Source organism: Taudactylus pleione, unplaced genomic scaffold (assembly GCF_031769625.1).
Source record: "Taudactylus pleione unplaced genomic scaffold, aTauple2 ptg000216l, whole genome shotgun sequence".
NCBI lineage: Eukaryota > Metazoa > Chordata > Amphibia > Anura > Myobatrachidae > Taudactylus > Taudactylus pleione.
This window is the reverse complement of record NW_028284618.1, coordinates 8,652,474-8,677,183: the sequence shown is the minus strand read 5'-3', so window position 1 is coordinate 8,677,183 and position 24,710 is coordinate 8,652,474. Positions and strand designations below refer to the sequence as shown.

General features: G+C 46.4%; 1 protein-coding gene across 1 annotated transcript in view; it reads right to left on the bottom strand.

Annotated features, from left to right (window-relative positions):
* Window positions 1-24,710, bottom strand: part of LOC148517487 (ATP-dependent translocase ABCB1-like) — a 105,322-nt gene that overhangs the window by 17,071 nt on the left and 63,541 nt on the right. The window contains exons 12-21 of the mRNA XM_088478632.1: window positions 17,136-17,261; window positions 16,701-16,904; window positions 14,904-15,074; window positions 14,367-14,528; window positions 11,580-11,762; window positions 7,800-7,946; window positions 5,145-5,246; window positions 3,842-3,919; window positions 3,165-3,248; window positions 540-743 (exon numbers count right to left, since the gene is read on the bottom strand). Coding sequence (XP_088334758.1) covers window positions 540-743; window positions 3,165-3,248; window positions 3,842-3,919; window positions 5,145-5,246; window positions 7,800-7,946; window positions 11,580-11,762; window positions 14,367-14,528; window positions 14,904-15,074; window positions 16,701-16,904; window positions 17,136-17,261 — 1,461 coding nt within the window. The remainder of the gene's footprint in view (window positions 1-539; window positions 744-3,164; window positions 3,249-3,841; window positions 3,920-5,144; window positions 5,247-7,799; window positions 7,947-11,579; window positions 11,763-14,366; window positions 14,529-14,903; window positions 15,075-16,700; window positions 16,905-17,135; window positions 17,262-24,710) is intronic.

The following is a 24,710-nucleotide window of genomic DNA, read 5'->3' as shown; positions in this document are numbered from 1 at the left end:
TAAAGCTGCCCACACACACATAGCGATTTTTTACCCGATTTGCCCGATTTCGAACGAATCGTGATGACAAATCGTGTAAAATATGCCCAAGTCGTGAGTTTTCTACTCACGATCACGATGCCGATTCGCGTCCCCGCTCGTCGTACATCGCATCTTCAGATCTGCCATGCTGTAGGGCAGATTAGCCAATCAGGGACACAATGCACTGGATGCACGACAGATCTTAAGTCAGAGTGGACATTTTTACTCCAAATCGTGACCACGACTGCCGGGGAGCTGCCTGGGGAGAGTTCAGGGGAAATCCTACACGGTGTTGGATCGTGAGCACATCACTATGTATGTGGGCACCTTAAGAGTAGGGGGTTACTTTGGGGTCAAGACCAGGTACAGTTGCCGGCGTTTCCACACAGTTACAACAGCAACTCGTAACCTGGGTAATTGTACTGACCACTGAGTGTCTGCTGCTTCTCCTGTGATGAATTACATAACTGCCTATATTAAGAATCATATTCACCTGTCTAAACCAACAACCAACTCACTTTTCCAGCCACTTCCAGTTCCTCCTTGTCTTTCTTTGCATGCCCAGCAAATGTCTTCATTTGAAGCAGAGCAGAGACAGCAAGTATTGGAACAATTGCCAAGATGAGCAGAGTTAACTGCCACCCATAAATAAAAGATATTATAGTTGCGGTGCCCAAGTTTGCAATGTTCATAGCCAGCAAGGCCAGCCTGGATCCAGTTGCCTATAAGAGATAAGCAGATAGAAATAGTTTGACTCCGCAATGACATGAATTGTTTTTTACTGAAAAAGTATTTTTGTGACTCAAATTTTTGGCTGCTGAAATGTTTAATGTTCCTTCAGGTACTGTATGTGCACCCATCATCTGTTATCCATCCTTTTCTTTCACTTTTATGGGACCGGTTACCTAGGAGGCCTTTCCTTCTGTTTTCACAGACCTTTACTGATGATTGTAATTATATGTGGGAGCCAAAGATTGTAGACCTGGGGGAAAAATATGGTAATAGGACACAGGGCCGGCTCCAGTTATGTTCAGGGCTGTGCGGTCGCACAGGGGCGCCGGGGTCCGGCAGTAGGAAAGCCCAGCCCTCCACCCCGTCGGTTGCTGAGAAAAATGTAGGCACAGGGGAAGGGCGCAGTGAGGGAAGGGGCAGGGGGAGCACGGGATGGCGCAGGGTGCCGAGGCACCTAGCGCTGGACCTGATAGGACACCACAGCCTTGAGGCAAAAGTGAAGGGCTGGTCAGAAGATCCACGTTGCACAGGGAATCTTGTAGACCCAGGAGTTGAGGATACATGGGGCCCTTATCCTCTTGAAAAAGACCGAAGCCTGGGCCCTTTTCTTTTTTACACTGGTGAATTAAAATGGCACATTTGGCTTCCAGTTAAAAAAGCAAGCAAACAATAATAATTCCGTTCTGTGTCTCAGCCCATGTAGAATGCTGAAGGGGGGGGGGCAACATTGTATATGCACCAAGCCGTGACACACACACTAATACCCCTTTCACGTCCCTTTCATATCAAGATGCTGGGTCGCACCCGAGATTTCGAACGCGGGTTCAACCCGGATGAGACCCGGCTCAGACCCCTTTCAGACAGGCGGCTTATTCCTGGGTCGGTCACATCACTGCACACGTGTGCAGTGCCGACACTTGAAGATGAGGTCATCACCAAGCGGCGGCTCTTTCTATGCTGTAAATGGGTCCCTGACTCTGCAACACGACCCGAGGGCGGTGTCAGGTAGTGTACCATAAAATGGGGGCATGTTGGCCCTGTTTTCTGGGGGTACTGATGCCAGTGGCTGCATCCTTGTACGCAGCTTCGTTGGCTTTAGCTGCATAAAAAACACCGGCCATCCTGAGTAACCCGAAGGTTACTCAGATGACCGATGTCCACACAAAGAGATCCGATGCGGTGTCACAGAACACAGAAGCCGGCAGGAGGTGTCAATTTACACAAGAAGCCTCCTGCATACAAAGGCGCAGCTGCTGTGCTAATAGCTGGAAGACGTCAGACGCTGCGGACACCTTGTAGAGCCATTTAAATAACTCATAATAATAATAACAACAACAACAGTATAATACAGAATATAGGGCCTGATTCATTACGGATCGCAACTGCAATAGCGCACGCAGATCAGTCGATGGTGCATACTGCGCATGCGTATGCATCGCAGTGCGCATGCGCCAGTTAGCATTACGATCGCTCTGTGTTCACCTACGCAGATACAAACCCATCGCAGATAGAGGGACAGGACGTCAGCGTTTGGAGGTGGTGACGGGGGAGTGGTCGGAGACACGCAGGCGCGCCTGTCCGATTGAACGCCGTTACATGGGTGTGCATAAATTAGCCACTGCGACGGCATACGCAGCTTGAGTGCCCCCTGCGTGTGAAGAGGTTTGCAATTTCCGAGTAAGGTCAGAACTGTTGTAATTGTGTGTGAGGGGCTGATTTTACTCCATGTTCCCAATGTATAAGCAGGAATGTGAGGTATTATGGATGTGCGAAAGCGGTAGTGGTTGTCTCTATGCTGGCTTTGGGCGTCTCTATAATAGCTTTGCCATTGCAGTCATTAGCATATTTTTGCAGCTGCCAACGCAATAGCGATCCGTAATGAATTATTCCCAATGTTACAAAAGAAAACATTTCTAATAAGTGCAAAATGTAAAATATTTCACAATATGTTTTTTTAAAATTATATGGTGAGTGCAGTAAAATAAAAATAAAAACAGCTTTATGCGGGTGCAATGGATTTTAGAATGCCAAATATACAACCTTTATTTCCATGGCAACAGTGTAAAGTAGATTTCTGCAATTAGCCAGGGAAGCTAAATACTTCATTATAGACTTCTCACTTTAAGGGGTCAATCTAATTACCCGCGAATGTAACACGGGCGCGAGTCATTGCAGGAGCTGACGCACTTTGTAGCAGTCTGAATTTGGTCAAAACTGGTCAAAACCCTTAGGGCGGAGAGCAAAAATGAGTGAATTCAGGCTGAGAGTTGGATGCGAGATGCGGGGCCATTGCTGGCGTTTTAACGCAACGGAAAAGGCAACCCGCACCCTTCACAGCTTAGTGGATTGATACCTAGAAATTGGAAGCTTTTCCAGGACTGGGAGATAGAGATAGAAAGCAAAGTACCTACCCCCTGGACCTGTGAGGCATCAGTAGAAAGCCGTGTGGTTAATGCCCCGGTGCTGTTCCTCTTATCATCGAACCAGCCAATTTCCTGCAATATACACACTCTCATGGGTTTCACTATAACTCATAACTACAGCATATTAACAATTATTAATAGCCTGGATCTGTGTACATCAATTAACCACATAATAGTGCAGCGTTTTCAGCATTGTCCTATATAATGTGAATTTCATATTGTAATTTTTAAAAGTGTAACATTTTCCTAAAGTCTTGGGGCGACTCAATTGTTTGAGAGAATTGCTGTAGCTCCTATCCAAAGCGGCCAGTAGCTAATTCAGTTGTCTTGGGCACCCAGCCCCGAGGCTTCACTAATAGTGGATTCTGCTCACACCCTCGTAGGTGCAAGCAGAGATCCGTGTAAAGTTGGGCTTTGGGTTTGGTCGCGAGTGCCAGGAGCGCACTAACTACAGCATCTCTGTCACTTAGCACAGGAAAAGTTGCTCAATGCGGCTAATTTTGTGTATTAATGTGCAATAATGCGTCCGTCATGACCAGCGCGGTGCTGGTCACACAAACAAGTTCATTATTTCCTGGACACTTCAGACAGGAGCTAATTCTCTGAAACAATTGAATAGTCCCCCATGTTTTACCATACATACATACATAGATACGTTATCCTACCTGTCTTAACATTGCCTTGAAGGTCAACAGTCTGAGTCTCATTGTAAGAATCTCTCCTGCTTTTCCAAATGTGAATCCCTGTGACAAGGTGAATGAACAATATTGCATAAGTGACAACCCCAAAACCAGCATCTGTACAGTACAGCACCAGTGACTAGCATCATTACTGTATAGCCCCAGTGACTAACATCAATACAACCCCAGAGACCAGCATCCGTACAGTACAGCGCCAGTGATTAGCATCATTACTGTATAGCCCCAGAGACCAGCATCCGTACAGTACAGCGCCAGTGATTAGCATTACTGTGTAGCCCCAGTGACTAACATCAGTACAACCCCAGAGACCAGCATTCATACAGTACAGCACCAGTGATTAGCATCATTACTGTATAGCCCCAGTGACTAACATCAATACAACCCCAGAGACCAGCATCCGTACAGTACAGCACCAGTGATTAGCATCAATGCTGTACAACCCCAGAGACCAGCAGCCATACAACCTCAGTAACCAACATCTATACAGTACAGCACCAGTGTCCAGAATTCATAGAGTACAGCCCCAGTTATCAGCATCCATACAGCCCCAGTTATCAGCATCCATACAGCCCCAGTTATCAGCATCCATTCAGCCCTAGTTATCAGCATCCATTCAGCCCCAGTTATCAGCATCCATTCAGCCCTAGTTATCAGCATCCATTCAGCCCTAGTTATCAGCATCCATTCAGCCCCAGTTATCAGCATCCATACAGCCCCTGTTATCAGCATCCATTCAGCCCCAGTTATCAGCATCCATTCAGCCCTAGTTATCAGCATCCATTCAGCCCCAGTTATCAGCATCCATACAGCCCCAGTTATCAGCATCCATTCAGCCCCAGTTATCAGCATCCATTCAGCCCCAATTATCAGCATCCACACAGCCCCAGTGACCAGCATCCACACAGCCCCAGTGACCAGCATCCACACAGCTCCAGTGACCAGCATCCACACAGCCCCAGTGACCACCATATGAACACTCCCTTACATCAATATATATGAAAATATAATGTGTGCAGGTATATATTCACATTTCTTCTACAAAAACATATTCCCAGTTATAACGGAAATTGTGGTGTTCTAAGGAGTGCTGTATACAAATTACAGTCTGTAGATATTACTGGTAAAACATTCCAAAATGCATTAAACAAGTCCTCTAACGTGGTGTTTTAACATACCGTAAGAAATTTATTTTAGTGATTAACGCCACTTTAGCTCTTCTACTCATGTCTAGTAATAGGCCAGACGCAACGATACACGAGATACTAACCTGAAGGAAAAATGTCACAAAGGAGACACCACCGAGTGCCAGGAATAACAGGGAAAACATGCTGCTTTTGGATCTCATCTCAGACTCCGGGCCTGTAAACACCTGCAAAGAAAACATGCATGTACTTAGAGAAGGATTCATGGAAAAAATGGGCGTCTTAAATGGATCTTAAATAAATGTTTGAAGTACGCTGATGAGGGAGAGGCGGCAGTGCCAAATATAGAATCTCATAAACGTGGTTCGGCACAAAAGAAGTCTTCCAGGCATGAGCGGTTATACGAGAAAAGGGGAGTAGAGCATGTAGGGGTGTTTGTAGGGATCTGCCTACAGAAATAAGACGGTATAAGGAGATATAGGGGACAATGTAGTAGCCTGACAGACGCAGGCATTGCAGCGATTCCTGTGAGTCTGTCCAATGTTTTAAAGTGGCAATAATTAAAAGGCTAAATTAACCTTGTTTTACCTTTCTCCCATAGTGGCCTATTTATCCACATGAAGTCATTACGTAGATTTTCTATCGCCACTTACGGTAGAGTTAAAAAAACGCAGGGCCTGATTCAGAGATGGACGGAACTGCAGAGCCGCACACAAGCATCCACCTAAAATGCTAATGTAGCAGGAGGTATCTATAGGAAACAGACACCTCCTTGCTGCATCTGCGATCCCAGCGTTGCCACCGAGGTCGCAGCCTGGGATCACCATCGCAACCATCGGTCGCGATGGTTGCTCCTTTTGGCCACGCTACGGAAACTAAAGCTTACCGCAGCCTTTCCGGGTCCTGGTCACTTGCGAGGCCAGGAAATCTGCATCCACCGAGGCAGGCCCTGGCCTCGGCCCTCCCAGAAAAGCCCCTGCTCCACCCCCCAAATGCAGCAGCATGTCAATCATACTGCTGCTAGAGGGGGTTTGCGAGTGAGGTTGCAGGACTCATTCTGTAAATGCGCAGAACGGGTCCTGTGCATGTCCCAAAGCATCGGAGATGTACGCTAAACATAGGGTTAGCATATATCTCTGAAACAGGCCCTCAGTTTCCCCCCCAATTTATTAAACAAAAATGGGGCATCTGAATGATACTCAGTTGCCTAGTGATAATAGCTGGCAGTGGTAATAGTACGGTACCCTTTCCGTTCTCCAGGGCCTCAGCGCATGCATTGCTGGTTCACACATGTGTACTGGAGCTGGAAGCCCAAATTGAGCTTCAAGTTCTACTTTCATAAATATAAAAAGCCAGGGGAAGCAGCGATACTTGTAGCACCGTTGTCCTTGTATTAGTAGGCAAAGCCTTTATCGAAGAGCCCCAGCAAAGTATCTTGAGATACTCGGCAACAGCCATTGCTGGTGGTAGCCTTAAATAAATAGCAAAACCTCCTAAAGAATGGAGAAGTGGACAAGTGGAGCTCATAGCAACCAATCAGCTTTGAGGTAGCAGTTATCCAGTGCAGTCTATAAAATGATAGTTAAAAGCTGATTGGTTGCTATAGGGAACTCGATCTGTCCACCTCTCCACTCTTAAGGAGGTTTGATACATTGCTCTCATGGTTTGCAATTAGCCGACATGCCCTCAGTGACCTTAAGCTGGGTACACATTGGGCCTGATTCACAGAAGTACGCTACAGCCATCGCAGATGTGATCCCTTGCACAGCTGCTGCGTGAAAATATGCAAATGTCGCAGACGATAAATGTAGTATTGAGATGCTCACCAGCGTCTTTGCAAACCCAAGCAAACGCCCCCGAAACGGTTGTGACGCGGTTGCATTTTCAGCCGACACACCCCATTACCAATCAACAAACGCTGTCAATCACACTGTAAATAGATACTCGCTGCGAGTAATTCCGGTAATGTGCCTTGACGCATGCGCTGGGCGACTCAGATGCCCAATCCGTCGTTCCCGGATGTCATTCATTTAATCATCCCATTTGCTGTGCTGAACATCAGATGGGATGATTCCACGGGCAAGGCGGTGCTGTTGCACCCAGCTTATAACGCTTTAACGCGCCATTGTACGGATTGTGGGCTTTATTCATTAGAGATCGCAACTGCGATTGCAATAGTGATTACGGATGCACTCTCACTGCGATGATATGCTAATCCATTGTGATCGCTATGCCGTCGCAGCACAACATAAGGATGCCCACCTTACCTTACACACATCTGTGATACTTAGCAAGACTGCGTAATCATCGGCAACATCGCAGCCTCACGCACACTTGCACAAGCTCTGACCTTACTCAGGAATTGCTAACCTCAGCGCACGCAGTAAAAGTCCAAACTGCATATGGCCCCGCAGTGGATAATTTATGCACGCCCCTGCAACAGCATTCCAACCTACTGGCACGCCTGTGTTTCGCCTCCCACAAACAGTACTTCCTGTCAGTCACTCTGCGATGGCTCTGCATAGTCTCTGCGATCGCAGTCCCGATAGCAGTGGCTGGTTCGCGCACTGCGAAGCATACGCATGCGCTGAACGCAACAATTGGCCGATTGCATGCGTAATCGCAATTGCGATCCTTGCTAAATCAGACTTTCTGTACGGTATCACAATGTATGGTTACATCGCCTTGGTCTACCAGTTACACCCTTGCATTAGTCCCTTAATCTGAAATCATTGGGTTTTAAAAATAATTTCTATTTTTATTTGTAGTTCTTTACATACCCCGATAATCTTGGAGAATATAATGGCAAATGCTGGCTGTGTGGCACCGTTGATAATTGCACAAATAACTCCAACCACAAAGTATGGCCACTCTGGTTTGTTCAGCTTCATAACTTTGGCAAATGAGACCGGAGGAACCTTTTCAACCTGCAAAATATGTATTGTCACTGCATTAAAAACCTGCAATGTTTTTAAATTACATTTTATGTATAATCTTTAAGCCTGCAAGTGCCACTGTTTCAATTCTCCCTATAGAAAACATTTGACTGGCTACTAAATCTCTCCATCAACAGATATCTACAGTACATGGAGGAGGTGATATCCAAAGCACAAAATGACAGCTAAATGCAGCTTTGGACCCGCTTTGACCCTGGATTTCGGCAGCACAGCTAGTGGACTTGTGCAAAACCAAGATCTAACTTTATGGAACAAGATTACTGTAATGAGATAAAGGGATAGAAACATGATATTTTAAATTGCGTTCATGGCCATTCTCACTCTTCACAAATACACTAAAATTATCAAAGCTGGTGGAGATCTGGGGGTAAATTTACTAAAGTGAGAGTTGTTAGAAGTGACTTTTAAAAGTGATGTTGCCCATAGCAACCAATCAGATTCTAGCTATTATCTTCTAGAGGGTGCTAGTTAAATGTTAAGTAGAATCTGATTGGTTGCTATGGGCAACATCACTTTTAAACTCACTTCTAAAAACTCTCACTTTAGTAAATTTACCCCTAGGTCTCATCCTATACTTCTAGGGGCATATTTATTGCCAACCACATTTTAATTTACCACATGCATTTACCATTTTCTTCGTGCCGGGACAGAGATTCCGAATTAGCTCTTACCCGGCAAAGCGAAAGCTACCGTGCCCTTGCTTGTGGGTTTGCTCCCACTTTGCATACAGCACAGCGTCGTTCTGCACATGCATCAGTAGGAGGCGATGGGGAGGGATCCTACGGATCCCTCTCCGAGAAAGAATGCAGAATAGTAGCCAGCATTCCGAAGCTTGGTAAATCCAACCGTTTATCAGCCCCATAGAAACCTTTGGTGGCTGCTTTTGTGGTCGGAAATGAAGGGTCTGTGGAAGAGATTGGAGTTATCTGCTATGGTCCCTCTTTCTCACATCCTGCTGATACCTACCATTTGCAGGAAGCCCCTGAGGACAACATAACGTTCATAAATATACCCGTAAATAAGACAAAACAGCTCCCATGCACATTGTGTAAAATAAAATGTAAAAAATCCATAGTCTGCTTAGTAAATGACCTCTACAAATGCAGCCTTAAGTATATCACTAAAATACCTTTAATTGCACTCTAACTACACTTATAATTCTTTCTATTTTTTAGAGAGCCAACAATCTGTATTTCTTCCAGGCATTGCCTATTCTGCCCAGTGTAGCCTATGTAGCGCGTCCAAGATGGCTGCCTCATCGGCTACTTTCGTGGGTAGGATAAATAATCCTTGGAATCTATGATCCAAAATAATTGCATCAACCCTGTATTATGCTCACTGTTTTCTGTATTTCCTGAAAAGTCTAAATCTCTGTATTATGTCCATGATTCCTGTAAAGTGCCTTGAGTTCTTCTGGAGAAAAGCCTTATATAAATATAATTTGTATTATTATTTTATGCAGCACTAAAAATCTAAGATTGCTTACTCACACAAACACCACACATACACACACACCACACATACACACAAACACCACACATACACACACACCACACATACACACAAACACCACACATACACACACACCACACATACACACACACCACACATACACAAACACCACACATACACACACCACACATACACAAACACCACACATACACACACACCACACATACACACACACCACACATACACCAACACCACACATACACACACACCATACATACACAAACACCACACATACACAAACACCACACATACACACACACCACACATACACACACACCACACATACACAAACACCACACATACACACACACCACACATACACACACACCACACATACACACACACCATACATACACAAACACCACACATACACAAACACCACACATACACACACACCACACATACACACACACCACACATACACAAACACCACACATACACACACACCACACATACACAAACACCACACATACACACACACCACACATACACACACACCACACATACATACACACACACCACACATACACCAACACCACACATACACACACACCACACATACACACACACCACACATACACCAACACCACACATACACACACACCATACATACACAAACACCACACATACACACACCACACATACACACACACCACACATACACAAACACCACACATACACACACACCACACATACACAAACACCACACATACACACACACCACACATACACACACACCACACATACACAAACACCACACATACACACATACCACACATACACAAACACCACACATACACCAACACCACACATACACACACACCACACATACACAAACACCACACATACACAAACACCACACATACACACACACCACACATACACAAACACCACACATACACACACACCACACATACACAAACACCACACATACACACACACACCACACATACACACACACCACACATACACAAACACCACACATACACACACACCACACATACACACACACCACACATACACCAACACCACACATACACACACACCATACATACACAAACACCACACATACACAAACACCACACATACACACACACACCACACATACACACACAACACACATACACACACACCACACATACACAAACACCACACATACACGCACCACACATACACAAACACCACACATACACACACACCACACATACACACACACCACACATACACAAACACCACACATACACACACACCACACATACACAAACACCACACATACACAAACACCACACATACACAAACACCACACATACACACACACCACACATACACAAACACCACACATACACACACAAGAAACAATCTAGACAGAAGCCAATTAATCTTCTATTTTTGAGCTGTGACAGGGAACCCACATAAGCAAACAAACTGCACACAGATAGAAAGCTGATCCGAAACAACCGAGATGACCCGAAGTTGTGAGGAAGCAACGTTAATCATTAGGCCATTCATAGCTGTTATGGTCTATGAGGACAATTCAATAAGATGCGATGCCAGCGATGTGCCATTATGACGGTTTTTGAATGCCAGCAACTTCACCCTACATTGTGCATTTTGCCACTCAGCAAAGACTTGCTGATCAGAGCTATAGGGATATAGGGACATGTCAGAAATCTTACTGTCACTGCAGCAGACACGGGGCCTGGGGTGCACGCTAACCGCACGCAATGCTGAGTGAGCAATTATTTTCTACTGCGCATGCACAAAAACTCTGAAAACCCCTAGGGCGCATGCGTTTCTCCTGAGTGTACACACAAAGGCGCTGCGTACAGGAGCAATGGTATTAGAAATGGCGAGGGAAAACCATGGGCGGTCCTGGTCAGTGACTGGGAGGTGGCCTGAAGTGAAAGCAATAAATCTGTCGCGTGGGTGTTATGGGAGTGTCGGAGGCATACCAGTGAAAGTGGCTGCGTTCACAGACGCAGAGCTGCAGCCACAGAGGCCATGTTCAGATGGGTAAACTGCACCTGCTATAGCGCTGGCTGCAACTGTGTGAGCTTCTGTATCAGGCCACCAATGTCACAGAGAACTCACCACGTCTTCTTCATCAACCTCCTCGTATATTTCGTGTTCCTTCACCGATGCTTTCTTGAAACTGCTATGCCGACTTGATTTCCTCCTGAGTAGTTTTGTGTCATAGTGTTTTGGTGAAGCGGTGATCTCTTTAGAATATTTATCATCCATATGTTCTCCGTTGTCTTTCTCTGTTTCTAATGTCTGTAGTGACACAAAATAGCAACAGTGTTGCAAGCACATAAGCAAGATGCAATAAGTAGAGAGAGAGAGGACCTTATTCAGAGGCAGCCGTACGGTCTACGACCGCACGGCCGCCTCGATGTTTTGCCAGTGCGCATGTGCACGAGGGAGCCGGCTCCCTCGTGCGCATGCGTGAGACCTGCTACGACCGACAGCGCTGGTTGTAGCGGGTCTCTTTCCAAAGGGAGCGAGCTGTCGATGTTGACTGACAGCTCGCCCCGTTTGGAAGGCGGGCCGGGGGGGTGGCAGCCCAAACGGAGGTGTTCCCATTGGAACGCCTGCCGTTTGGGGGAGGCCCCACTGACATCACTAGTGATGTCAGTGGAGAGCTTCCGGCTCTGACAGAGCCAGAAGCTCTCCGGGGCTTACGACAAGTGAGACTCTACCCTAGGGTCTCGTCGTAAGCCCCGATGGTCGCGATGGTCTCTGACCATCGCGACCATCACCCGTGCGGTCGTTAACCCACAGCCTAACGACCGCAACAGAGGCGGGCGGTCAGGATGCAAGTGGCCGCCCAGTTTCTGAGCGACCGCTTGCATCCTCCGACCGCCTCTGAATGAGGCCCAGAGTCTGGAAGGGGAAGGGGGGAGAGAGAAGTAGAGAGAAAGAGAGGGACACAAAGGCTGTGCGGAATAGAAAGAGGGGGATAGATGGCAAAGATGCTTTATCTCCTGTAATCATCTGGCCTCTGTTTCTCATTACCTACGAATGACTTATCAATACATGCAATAGTAACCTGACATCTTCAAATAATGAGGTTTATGTGGGGGTAGGGAAGGAGTAAGTAGCTCCTGGGAGCTTTTGGTACTTTTATTCCATCTTATTGTACAGATACAGTATATCCACACACACTATTAACACAGTTGTGCCAAACAGCCCTTCTCGGCGTACCCGGTCACCTATTCTGCAGCGCGCGCAGCTTTTTTTATCACCGGGTCGAAAAGTCTTTGAAAAAAAACGGGGATAAGTTTTCACCATGTTTTACATGGTGAAAAAAAGTGCAGAGTTGTGGTTTAGGGGTGCAGGCTTAAAAAAAATAGCTTGCACCCCTGGGAATGTCATTTAAAAATAAATTATGTCAAAAAAAAAAAAATTATAAATCGGGACCCCCCAAAAAATTTACTTTTTTGGGGGGGATGAAAAAAAATAAAAAACAAAAAAATACTTCTAAAATAAACAAATTAAATCCACAGGGGTTTCCTTGTATGCAGCAGGGGTTTTCTTCATTGCGCAGAGTAGCGGCAGGTAAATTTTTTCAGAATTTTTTTAATTAACTTTAGGGACTTAAAAATATGCTTACCCCCATTTTCATGTACCCCAAATTTGATAGGAATAATTATTTTTCCCCCCCAAAAAATCAAGTGCTATTCTTCACCACTTCTTCATTGCCGCAAATATGCACCTGCCACGGCTATTACAAACCCTGACTTCCTTCGGCAGGCAAAAATGGGGGTACCCATAGTGATCCCCCATGTCTGGACATCTTTAGGGGGGTCCCAGGCACATTTCCTGAAAATTCCCATTTTTTTTCGTAGATGGTGCAACAAGTCAATTTTAAAAAAAGGGGATAATTTTTCACTTGCCTGGGAAAAGTGCATAATTGGGGTTTAGGGGTGCAGGCTTAAAAAAATAGCCTGCACCCTTACGAAATGCCCCCTTAAAATGAAATGTGCAAAAAAAAGTAATAAAAAAAAATGGGACACCCCAAAAAAATTATTTAAATTTTGGGGTGAAAAAAAAAAAATAGGGGAACAGTGTTTAAAAATAACAAAATTGGGTCAGGGGTATTCTGTAAGTATGCGGCAGGTGTTTTGTAGAATAGGCTATTAGCAGCAGGTGCTTTTTTGCAGAATTATAAAAAATTAGTTTATGGTCTTGTCTTAAAAATATACTAGTACCCATTTTCATGTACCCCAAATTTGATGGGACCACTTTTAAAAATGAAAAAAAAAAGCTACGTGCTCTTCTGCATCACTTCTTCAAAGTCGGGAAAAAGACACCTGCCGCGGCTATTTAAAAACCCGGCTTTCTTTTGCAGGCAAAAACGGGGGTACCCATAGTGATCCCCCAGCTCTAGGCATCTTTAGGGGGGTCCTACAATTATTTCCCGAAAATTCCCGTATTTTTTCGCCAAACAAAGTTTTGCCTGTTCCCGATTTCGCCTACTTCTGGAAAACAGGAGAAAAGTCTTTACTTTTCGCCTCAAATTGAATACGGGCCTAAGATGCATTTTCAGCCGAAAAAGACAAGTGGAGCTAGCCGAATGGCACGGGACCTGGCGAATCACTCAAGCCAGGCATCTCAGCTTCAGTAGAGAACAACTTGCCATGTTTATACAACCCTGCTTGTTACAAATGGGCAAAGGATGTGAACATGGGGTCTTTTTTTTGTTTTGATGATCCTGGAAAGAAATCCAGACAGATGAATAGCGAAACAGTATAGTCAAAGGGGGAGATTTATCAAAGCTTGGAGAGAGATAAAGTAGAGAGAGATAATTGTTGTTTTACAGTTGTGTGATAAATTACACGTAGCTCATTGGTTGGAACTTTATCTAACTCCACCCACCTGCATGGTGACCAGTTTATAGTAAATCCCTTCTCTTTGCATGAGTTCACTGTGACTTCCTTGCTCTACAATGACACCGTCATGAAATCCAGCAATAGTGTCTGCATTTCGGATTGTTGACAGGCGGTGGGCGATGACGATGGTGGTCCGGCCTTCTCTAGCCTGTAAATAGAATTAAGACCTTCTTGTTAGCTAAACGTGGTCTGTGGTTCCCAACTAATGAAGTTGCCAGCAAATCCTGGATTGCAAATCTTCTCATCCTTCAGCTCGAATGCCCCCAGTAGGACAGGTTGTAAGGATTTCCCTATGAGCCAACAGTCAAATTAATTCACCTGTCTAATTTATAAAACCTTCATTATGAGACCCTTTGACGGGGACTTGTGGCGAAAGTTAAAGATTTTACAGATGCAATGAGTTGTGCATTCATGATGAACTCTACTCCAGTGAAACATAACCACCATTCGGTGACTTGTTCCACCCACAAAATGCGGCTCAGTGAGCCTTATATGTAATACATTCATTTAATTCCACGAATACCTTATCCAGAGCTGCCTGTACCACAGATTCACTCTCAGTGTCCAAAGCAGAGGTGGCTTCATCTAGGAGGAGAATTTTGGGGTTGCGAACCAGCGCCCGTGCGATAGCGATTCTCTGCTTCTGACCCCCACTCAGCTGCGCTCCTCTCTCTCCCACTAGGGTGTCATATTTCTGGAAAAAAAAACATATTTCCATCACTAAACAGAATAAATAATCGCCTACATCACACATTAGGAAGAAAATACAATGCTCCTCTTAATACCTTTGAAATTAAAAATAACTAGCCCTTATGTGCCAAAATCGCTGTGGCTCTCAGAAGATTAACCAGATATTGATGTGTGTGAGTGTGTGTTCGTTTGGCCTCAAAATAAGAAAGGCTCCTGGGAATGTCTGATATAAACTGACTGGGTCACTATCAGGCACACCATTAAGTGTGGCCGACAGATGACAGCTATCAGCCGACAGATGACAACTATCAGCACCGAATGACCAGATCTATCCACGTGTGACCAGACTGGACAGTGGGGGCGATACAGTAGTGGACGGAATTGCAAAGCTGCGCGTGTATACTGAAAATTCCATCCCAAAACCTCAGCCGTCATCATTAGCACATGGACTTGCACCAACCACATGCAGGGTGCAAAAGATCATTCTGAAACAGACGTCCTGTCTCTGTCCACGCGCTACAACCGAGCAGGGAAGTCGCCCTACACGTCCACGCCGCATCCACGAAAAGGAATAGTTAAATGCGATTACATGTGGGCTGCCCAGTTACCGCCCAGAAACACCCATTTGACAGAAAGGGCCTGATTCAGAGGTGTGCGCACACGGTCGTTGCCGCACGCAGTTGGCCGTTGTTGTTAAGTCAGCGCATGCACCTGCGTCGCACAGCGCACATGTTCTCGATTGTTAATGCTACAGAGTCGCAGCACAGATGCAGGGTCTGTGCATATGCCTGATCTGATGCACGCGCCATGGCTGAATTCTAACATTGGCCCATGCACAGCATGCTGAAATCCAAAAGATCCATCAGTATTTCCGCTGCCGGCCTACTCAGAATGAGGCCCAAACAATCCTTATGGAGGAAATAAATTAATAGCAAAATACTAACTTGCCCATAGCAAGAAAGCAGAAAGCATTCCCCACCCAATGAAGCTGCCCACTAAAGAAATAATAGGCCAAATGCAAAACACTGTATTTATTGACAAATGGCAGGGGTCCTGATTCATAGCTGTATGCCCGTGTCGATGCTTGCGTAGCTGAGCGATCTTTAGAATGCGCTAAAAGATCCGGGAACCCCTAAGGCGTATGTGCACCACTGAGTGTACTCAGAGACCGCTGTAGCGTGTGGAATCCTGGGTGGTGTCTGGGAGGTGGCCTGAAATGAAAACCAAGAAAAGGCCCTCTCAGGGGGGCGCTATGGGAGTGTCACGGCCATGTCAGTGTAAGCGGCTGCGTTCTCAAATGCAGATCCACAACTGCAGAGGTCATGTTTACAGCACCGGCCATAGGGCGCCGTACGAGCAGATGGTGCGCCGATGGTGGAGTATTTACAACCGCCGACGGAGTTGCACTGTCCATGAGCATAGAAAGTGGGAGTCTCAGAACTTGTATAGTCCAATGTATGCTAATACACAAGAGCGAGGCTGTAATTAGCATTTGCATATTGCCGCTGCGACACCTCATACCTTCGCAGCCGCGCATGCATTAGCGCCCTCCTCTGAATCACGCCCAGGGTGATTGGGTGTGTTTTCTTAAAAAACATTCTTAGCTAAAGAAAACTAAAACACTCCTTACATCTGGCAGCTTCATGATAAAATTGTAGGCATTGGCTTCCTTGGTGGCTTGTACGATTTCCTCCATCGTGACATTTTCCCGTCCATAGCGGATATTCTCAGCAATCGTGGTGTCAAACAGGACGGGTTCCTGGCTCACCACACCGATGATCTCTCTTAAGTACCTGGTGTTTAGGTTCCGAATGTCCTCACCATCAATAGTGATCTATAAGAAAAAGACAAATGTTCAATATAAAACAAAGAAAATGTGTCCGAGCAGACTTGCAGCAAAGTGTTTTTCTAGAAGCCAAATTAAAGTGGGACAAAGAAATTCCACTTTCCTGTGGCAACTTCTCTTTACTTCCATGAAGTCTGTCAATAACATCGAAGAAAATTTAATTTGCCATAATTTTTGGGCAGTTTGTCTCTGTTTAAAAATGATAGCAAGTGATCTTACCGAGCCTTCCTCAGGATCGTAGAACCTTTGGATGAGTTGGACTGTTGTACTCTTGCCGCAACCACTTGCCCCTACTAGGGCTACAGTCTTACCAGTAGGGACTTTAAGGTTTACGCCTTTCAAAACCTTCAATGACAGAAATGACTCATTAGAAGCACAGCACATACCTAAACTTCTGGTAGTAATGAGGTACATACAGTATAAATGATGCCTACACACTGGGGGAAGGGAATTCAAATATCCCCGAAATGCAGCCGCCAGTAGCTATTAATGTAATTTTGTTCTGGAACCTCAGCAGGTTACGAGAATAAATCCACAATAAATAGCCTGTTTTAGTGATGGCACCAGCAAAAACACACTGGTCAATGTGCCCTCTTCCTTGAGGCACCAAAAAAAAAAATCTGATTTTCCGGGCTTCAGGTGGGGTGTAGGGAAGGAGGAGTCTATACAGAAGTTAACTCTTTGGTGCCCATTCTCCTGCAGCTCTACCTAAACCCACAGTGTCCCCCAGTGGATGATAGAAATGAAAAAAGAAAACCCCATACACATGTAGGCCACCACAGGAAAACCAAAACACACACATTGTCCCCCATGGTAAAAAAAAACACACAAGTTCCCCCAGAAAAAAATAAAAACATTGGCCCCCACAGGAAAAACAATAATACACATTGTTCCCCGCATCACTGTAGGTAATGGCCCGGCCACGTCTAGGCCACCTGGGCGAGCCCAGTGGTGCCCGGGCCCAAAGCTAAAATTGACGTTACGGCTGGTGCTGCGGTTGCCGCCAGTCTAGATCAGTTCAGGGTCCTGGTGGCAGCCACACCACTCCCCCTGTGGAGTGGTGCCCTTGTGTTACCACACCGCTTAGACAGCCCTCGAGCTCCCCTGTGATGCAGGGAGTAGGCAGATCTGCAATGTAACATCCATCTCTGAATCTTGCCCTCAGTCACCATGGAATGATAGAGGAGATGACATCAGTGACACAAAACAAAAAAGTGAAGCAGGACCAAGCGCTGCTATTTGAAGCCTGATGTCTGAGTATAAACCAATAAAAATGTATGGCATGCCTATTGGCTATGGCCATATACTGTATAAGGCAGGTGACTCTACTGGCCCCATGCATCCCCAAATGGTAAAGACATGACTTGGCTGCTCCTCGGGGGACTGATGCAGAGCTCAATTTGGTTTTGTAGACATATCTTGTATTATTACACTGTGCATGCTCGGTAGCCGAGTGTCCGCAAGGAGGGATGATGTAGCAACTTGGTCTTGGGTCAAATGGTCACCATGAAAATGGTTGACACACATATGGTCGACACTTTTTTTTTTTTTAGTGTTAGGCACTTACCGGGGGGTTAAGGTTAGACACTTACCCCAACGGTTAGGGTTAGGCACTTACCCCGACAGTTAGGGTTAGGCATCAAAAGGGAGAGTTGGGGTTAGGCACTATCAGAGGGCTATGATTAGGCACTAGAAGCAGTGCCAGATTAAGGTCCACATGGGCCTGGAGCAGAAATTTATGAAGGGCCTTTTGTGTGCTGCCGCAGAGGGGGTTGGTCTGCACAGGGCATATGACTAGTACCGTGTAGGACATAGCTACCACCTACGTCGACCACCTCAAACTCTCTCCCCTCCCCTTCATTGAAGCATATGGAATCGGTAGGTAATACCGCTGGCCGCATGGCCGGCAGTTCGATTCCCGGCAGCGTCAGGCCGACAGTGGAACAGATCCCGGCAGCGGCAGCCCGACAGCTCTGGAAATCTCGATTGTCCACAGGTAAGTACTAACTAACCTAACCTAACCCCCCTAACCCTCCCTTAGGGGTGCCTAACCCTAACCTCCCCACCCCCCGTGGCTGTCCGCTCATGGCGTCCGGCATCCCTTCCATCGGGATGCCGTGCGCCGGTCTCCCGGTGTCGGTGAAATGAGCGGCGTCTACATCTAGACGCCGGTCATTTCACCCTCGCCGGGATATGACAGTCGGGAAGCCGGCTGTCGGTATAATGTCAGCCGGCTTCCCGATTGCATCCCGAAGCATACACCACCTGCTATATTATTGAGCATTGAATAAAATGTTTATTTATTAAAGATACATATATATATATATATATATATATATATATACACACACACACATACATTCCAAACATGAAAATACACATACAGCAATGACATTTTGAACATTATTTAGGGCCGCACGAAATGCGCTGGTGACGTAATTAGGCAATTTCTTGCAACTATGCATGCCCTATAATTCCTAATAACCAGTATGGCGCATGCGATACAGAGAGTATACACTAAGGCGCATGAGTTACACAGAGTGAATAAACAAAGGTGCTTTTGTGAAAGAGAAGCATGGTAGCAGAAATGTAGTGGAAAAGTGATGGGCGATCCTGGGAGGTGACTGGGCGGTGGCTAGAAATACACGCAGATATGGTCCGCTGAGTGGGCGTTATGGGAGTGTTGTGGGCATGTCAGGCATAGGAGGCCATGGTCAGACAGAGACACTGTAGATGCCATAGGGCTGGAGCAAGATTGGATGGTGTGAACAATGGTGGCGTATAAGGAAGCACCAATCGTTATTACTGCGTGTCTCGGCACTAAACGTGTGCGTCTCAGTCCTGGCATGTTCATCTGCACAGATGTACACAAGGGATGGAGTTTCCAGTGGTATTTGCATAAATTTGCAGATGAGTGACCACCAAAAGATGCTGCTGTGTGCACTTATACATGCCACTCATCAAATCAGGCCCTATGCCACATTTTACTGCGCCAGGTACACATTATGCCAGAGCTCGACAATTTGTTTGTAAAATCTAGGAGCCAGCTTAAAAGTTCAGGAGCCATACCATTTTCCACTACCAAAATATATGTAAACTTGTATAGACCACCGCAACATGCCCCATCAATGCCCCTCAACCTCCTCACATGCCAGCATACCTGCACCAATTCATATTATGCCACACACTATGCCCCAAAATTATATTATGCCACACACTATGCCCTAAATTCATATTATGCCACACACTATGTCCCAAATTCATATTATGCCACATACTATGTTCCAAATTCATATTATGCCACACACTATGCACCTCATTCAGAGGCGGTCGTTAGTTGCAAGCGATCACACTGAATCAGAGCGGCAGCTTGCATCCTGAACGACTGCCTCCTCGTTGATCATTTAGCTGTGGGTTACCACCCACAACTTAACGACCAACCAGGTTGATGGTTGTGACGGTGATCACCATCGCGACCATCGGGGCTTACGACCAGACCCTAAGGTTGGGTCTGGGCACTCGTAAGCCCCAGGGAACTTTCTGCTCTGATGGAGCAGGAAGCTCCCCACTGACATCACTGATGATGTCAGTGCGGCCGCCCACAAAATGTAGGCATTCGTAAAGGAACGCCTCCATTTTGGAAACCACCCCCGGCCCGCCTACCAAACAGGGGCAGCTGTCGATCAACATCGACAGCCGTCCCTTTGGTAGCGAACTCCGGAGCAACAGAGTTTCTCTGTCGCTCTGGGGCTTGCGCACGTGCAGTGCGGCCACTGCGCGTGCGTAGGACTAACCATCGAGTCGGTTACGAGCACATCGGCGCTTGAAACCAACTCTGAATGAGGTCCTATGTCCCAAATTCATATTATGCCGCACACTATGTCACAAATTAATTGAAGCCTATTCACACTACTACACACAGCAGAGACCTGTTCCATTAATTAATAAAGTGCCCACACTTAGAGGAGCACTAGCAATGGTTTATCTGTCTAGCACTAGCTAGCTACAGGGGTAGGCCACATGTGGCCTGCTAGCTGCTGTGGAACTACGCATACCAGCATACTCTGCAACAATTTGGCTGCTTGGGCATGCTGGGAAGTTTAGTTCCACATCAGATGGAATGCGACATGTTGCCTACTTCTGGTCTAGCACATCTGTAAGAGCCCCAGGACGGGGTTACAGGTCTATCTACTCTACGATGTGTTAGCTAGGAAGCGCTAGGAAGGCACCGAGCCCTGGCCTCTTACCTTCAGTCTGAAGCATCGGAGTCCTCATCCAACCCCTCCCTGTTGGACACAGTCTGCATGGGCTCCCTGACAAAGTTGACTCTGCGGGCGTGAGGCCGGGAGCCGCAGTGGCCCCTGCGTCATCTTGCAGCATTGCCCACAGTACACTATAAGACACTATGGGCCTGATTCAGACCCACTCACGAGCGGCTGTCCGCTCGCAAGTGGGTCGATGTTCTGGACTGAGCATGCGCACGACGGAGGGAGCTCCGTCGTGCGCATGCGCCAGACGCGACGAGCGAAGGAAAGTCCTTCGCTCGTTGTGTCTGATCAAAGGGGGCGTGCTGTCGATGTTGTTTGACAGCACGCCCCCTTTGGTAGGCGTGCCACCCTGACGGGGGCGTTCCCACGGGAACGCCTACCGTCAGAAGCCGGCCCACTGACATCACTAGTGATGTCAGTGGGAGTGATTTTGGCTCTGATAGAGCCAAAATCACTCCGGAGCTTGCGGTTGAAAACCTCAACCGCAGGCTCCGGCTCGCAGTTTCGATGGTCGCGATGGTCACGACCATTGCGGCCATCAAAATGCACGCTCGTATAGCCTGTGGGTGGTGACCCACAGCTATACGAGCGTCCAGGAGGACGCTCCATTTTCATGGAGGCCGGCCCTCATTCAGAGCGTGCGCTCTGCTCAGAGCGTACGGCTCTGAATGAGGGCCTATGTCATGTTCCTGATACACATTATGCTACATTGTAGTGCCCATTGTACACTATATACCACTGTGTCCCAGTACATATATGCCACATCGCAGTGTCCCGATACACATTATGCCACATCGTTATGCATCTGAAACACTTTATTTTACATTCCAGTGCCCCAGATACACATTATTCCACATTGTAGTGTCCCAGATACACAAAAATACACACAAAAGTCGCTGCTAGTCTCTAGTGCGTAAAATTTATACTATAACATGTATGTGTGCACCCTGACGTGTGTGTGTGTGTGTATATATATATATATATATATATATATATACATATATTCATATATACTACATAATAATTGTGCAACGCCATCACGTCTCCTCAATGCAGGAGCCCCAATGGCTCCCACTGCGGGGGAGACAGGACAGCGTTAGTAGTGGATCGGCCGTTGGGGTAAATATGGTGGCAGGAAAGTCGGAACGGAGCCGTGATGAAGTGGGTGGGGACAGAGTTGCGACAAGGGGTGTAGGCGGAATGGAGCCACATGAGGGGGGAGGGCAGCAGAGAGGGGGTGGGGATGAGCAGGGGATTGAGACAGGCGCTGGCTAAATTAGTATATATATATATATATACATATACACATACATGCATGCTGTATATATACACATACATACATATCGACAGTACATATGCACACACACACACACACATATATATATATATATATATATATATATATATACACACACATACTGTATATATATATATATACACATACATACATATGGACAGTACATATACATAATCAATACATATATATATATATATAAAACTTGATGACTAAAATAGTGTGTGCATTACCTTTGCTGTTTGCATTACCTTTGTTCCTCCTACCTTTGTTCCTCCTACTGCTCGGCTGCTTAAGGTTGCCACGGCGGGGGTGGCAGCTGGGTTTGCACGCGGCGCGGAGCTGAGACACCCGATGCAGGGAGGGCTATTGAACCCTTCCACTGTGCCTCCAAGTCCATGTCACAGTCCGGCCGCGTCTGGACTGCGGGCGGCGGCTGAGGGGGGTGTGGGGGTGGTCGGTTGCCGGGGTCTCAGGGGGCGGAGCTTTAGACACCCGCAGGCAGAGCAGGGAGGAGGTGGTCAGGTGCCGGGGGCGGAGCTTCAGACAGCTTCAGGCAAGGCAGGGAGGGGGTGGTCGAGTGCCAGGGGCGGAGCTTCAGACAGCCGCAGACAGGGTAGGGAGGGGGTGGTCGGGGGCTGGTGGCGGAGCTTCAGAGAGCTGCAGACAGGGGAGGCTGGATGTAGCAGCCTAGCAGGAAAAATGTTTTTCCTCTCTGCCGCAGCACAACAGATGCTGTGGGCCTATTTTGATGGGAGGCCTGGAGCTGAAGCTCCACCTGCCCATTGGTAATCCGGCCCTGACTAGAAGGGACGTTTAGAGTCAGGCACCTACCCCGACGGTTAGAGTTAGGCACCAGGAGGGAGGGTTAGGCGCCAAGGGGTGAGTTAGGGTGAAGATTAGGGTTAAAAAAAAAAAATGTGTCGAACATTTGTGTGTCAACCGTTTGTGTGTTGCCCTTTTGACTCTGTTGAGCTTCTCCCATGTCGACCTTTAGTGTGTCAATCTTTTGTCCCTGTTGTCCTTTTGTCCCTCTCTGCCAATTGCCTGTCTGACATCTGGAGCCAAATGTAGTAGGGTGAGTTTTCTCACACTTTTTAAACGTGGCCAATGTAATAGAGTCCGAGAACAAAGCAACAGAGCAAACGCATGTTTTTCAGACTCAAACAACTCTCACAATTTAAAATCACATCCAGATGTTTTCCCGTTTTGAAGATAGAACCTGACCAATGTGAGAGCTTGCTGCTAACTCTCACATTGTCTAAACTCTCACCCTATGACATTTGGCCCCAATTGTTTATCTAGACATTGTGGACCTTTTAACTGTCTATCTTTTATACCACACTCCTCAGCATAACATTTGCCACACTTGTGAACTGTCAAACTGTTACCCAACCGCAGCACAATGACCTTGTGCATTTATAATATATATGCAGAGAAGTCAGATATATAAATAGTACTGTGTTTGCATACAGCAACAGATACATAATGCCATGACCTTTGGAGTAGGGATGATTATCATCAAACGCTATTATGTGAGCAGTAAGAGTGATAAGGAGACCATATTACATGTGCAGATGTAGGACCAGATAAGTACGTGGTCTATGATCAGTTACGGTACACTTTGTGCTTACATAGCAATAAATTTCACTGATAAGACACTTTCCAGCAGAGGTCTCAATGCAGGTGATATACAGTACAGCAATCAGAATGTAGCACTAAATCTTCTGTAGGGCATCAAGTGGAAATAACAATGAAAGGTTCTGAAGCTGAGCAAGTAACCTTCATTATTATTATTTATTATTAAAAGTAGTAGTAGTATTTTTTTTTAATTATTACTATTTATGTACACTATGTAGACAAAAGTGATTGGACACCCCCGCGCAAGCGAAATGCATACCATTACACACGACTTCCAAATGGCCACTAATGTGGTGGTTTAGACAAGAACACTTGGTAGGGAGGCCCATGCGCTTGCAGTTCTATGGAAACAACAAATGTTTTAATCAGGACGACAATGCCACCTGTCATGTTTTCAGGGTGATGCCGGACTGGTACACGGAAGATTCAATAACCCGGATGGACTGGCCAGCTCAGAGTCCAGATCTTCACCCCATTGGAGCGACGGGTGCATTCTTGGCCAACTGGACCTTCTTCAGTGTCACAGTTGGTCACTGTACTTAAGGCATTATGGCAAAACATACCGCCTGCTGTTGTCCAGGAACTTGTGGA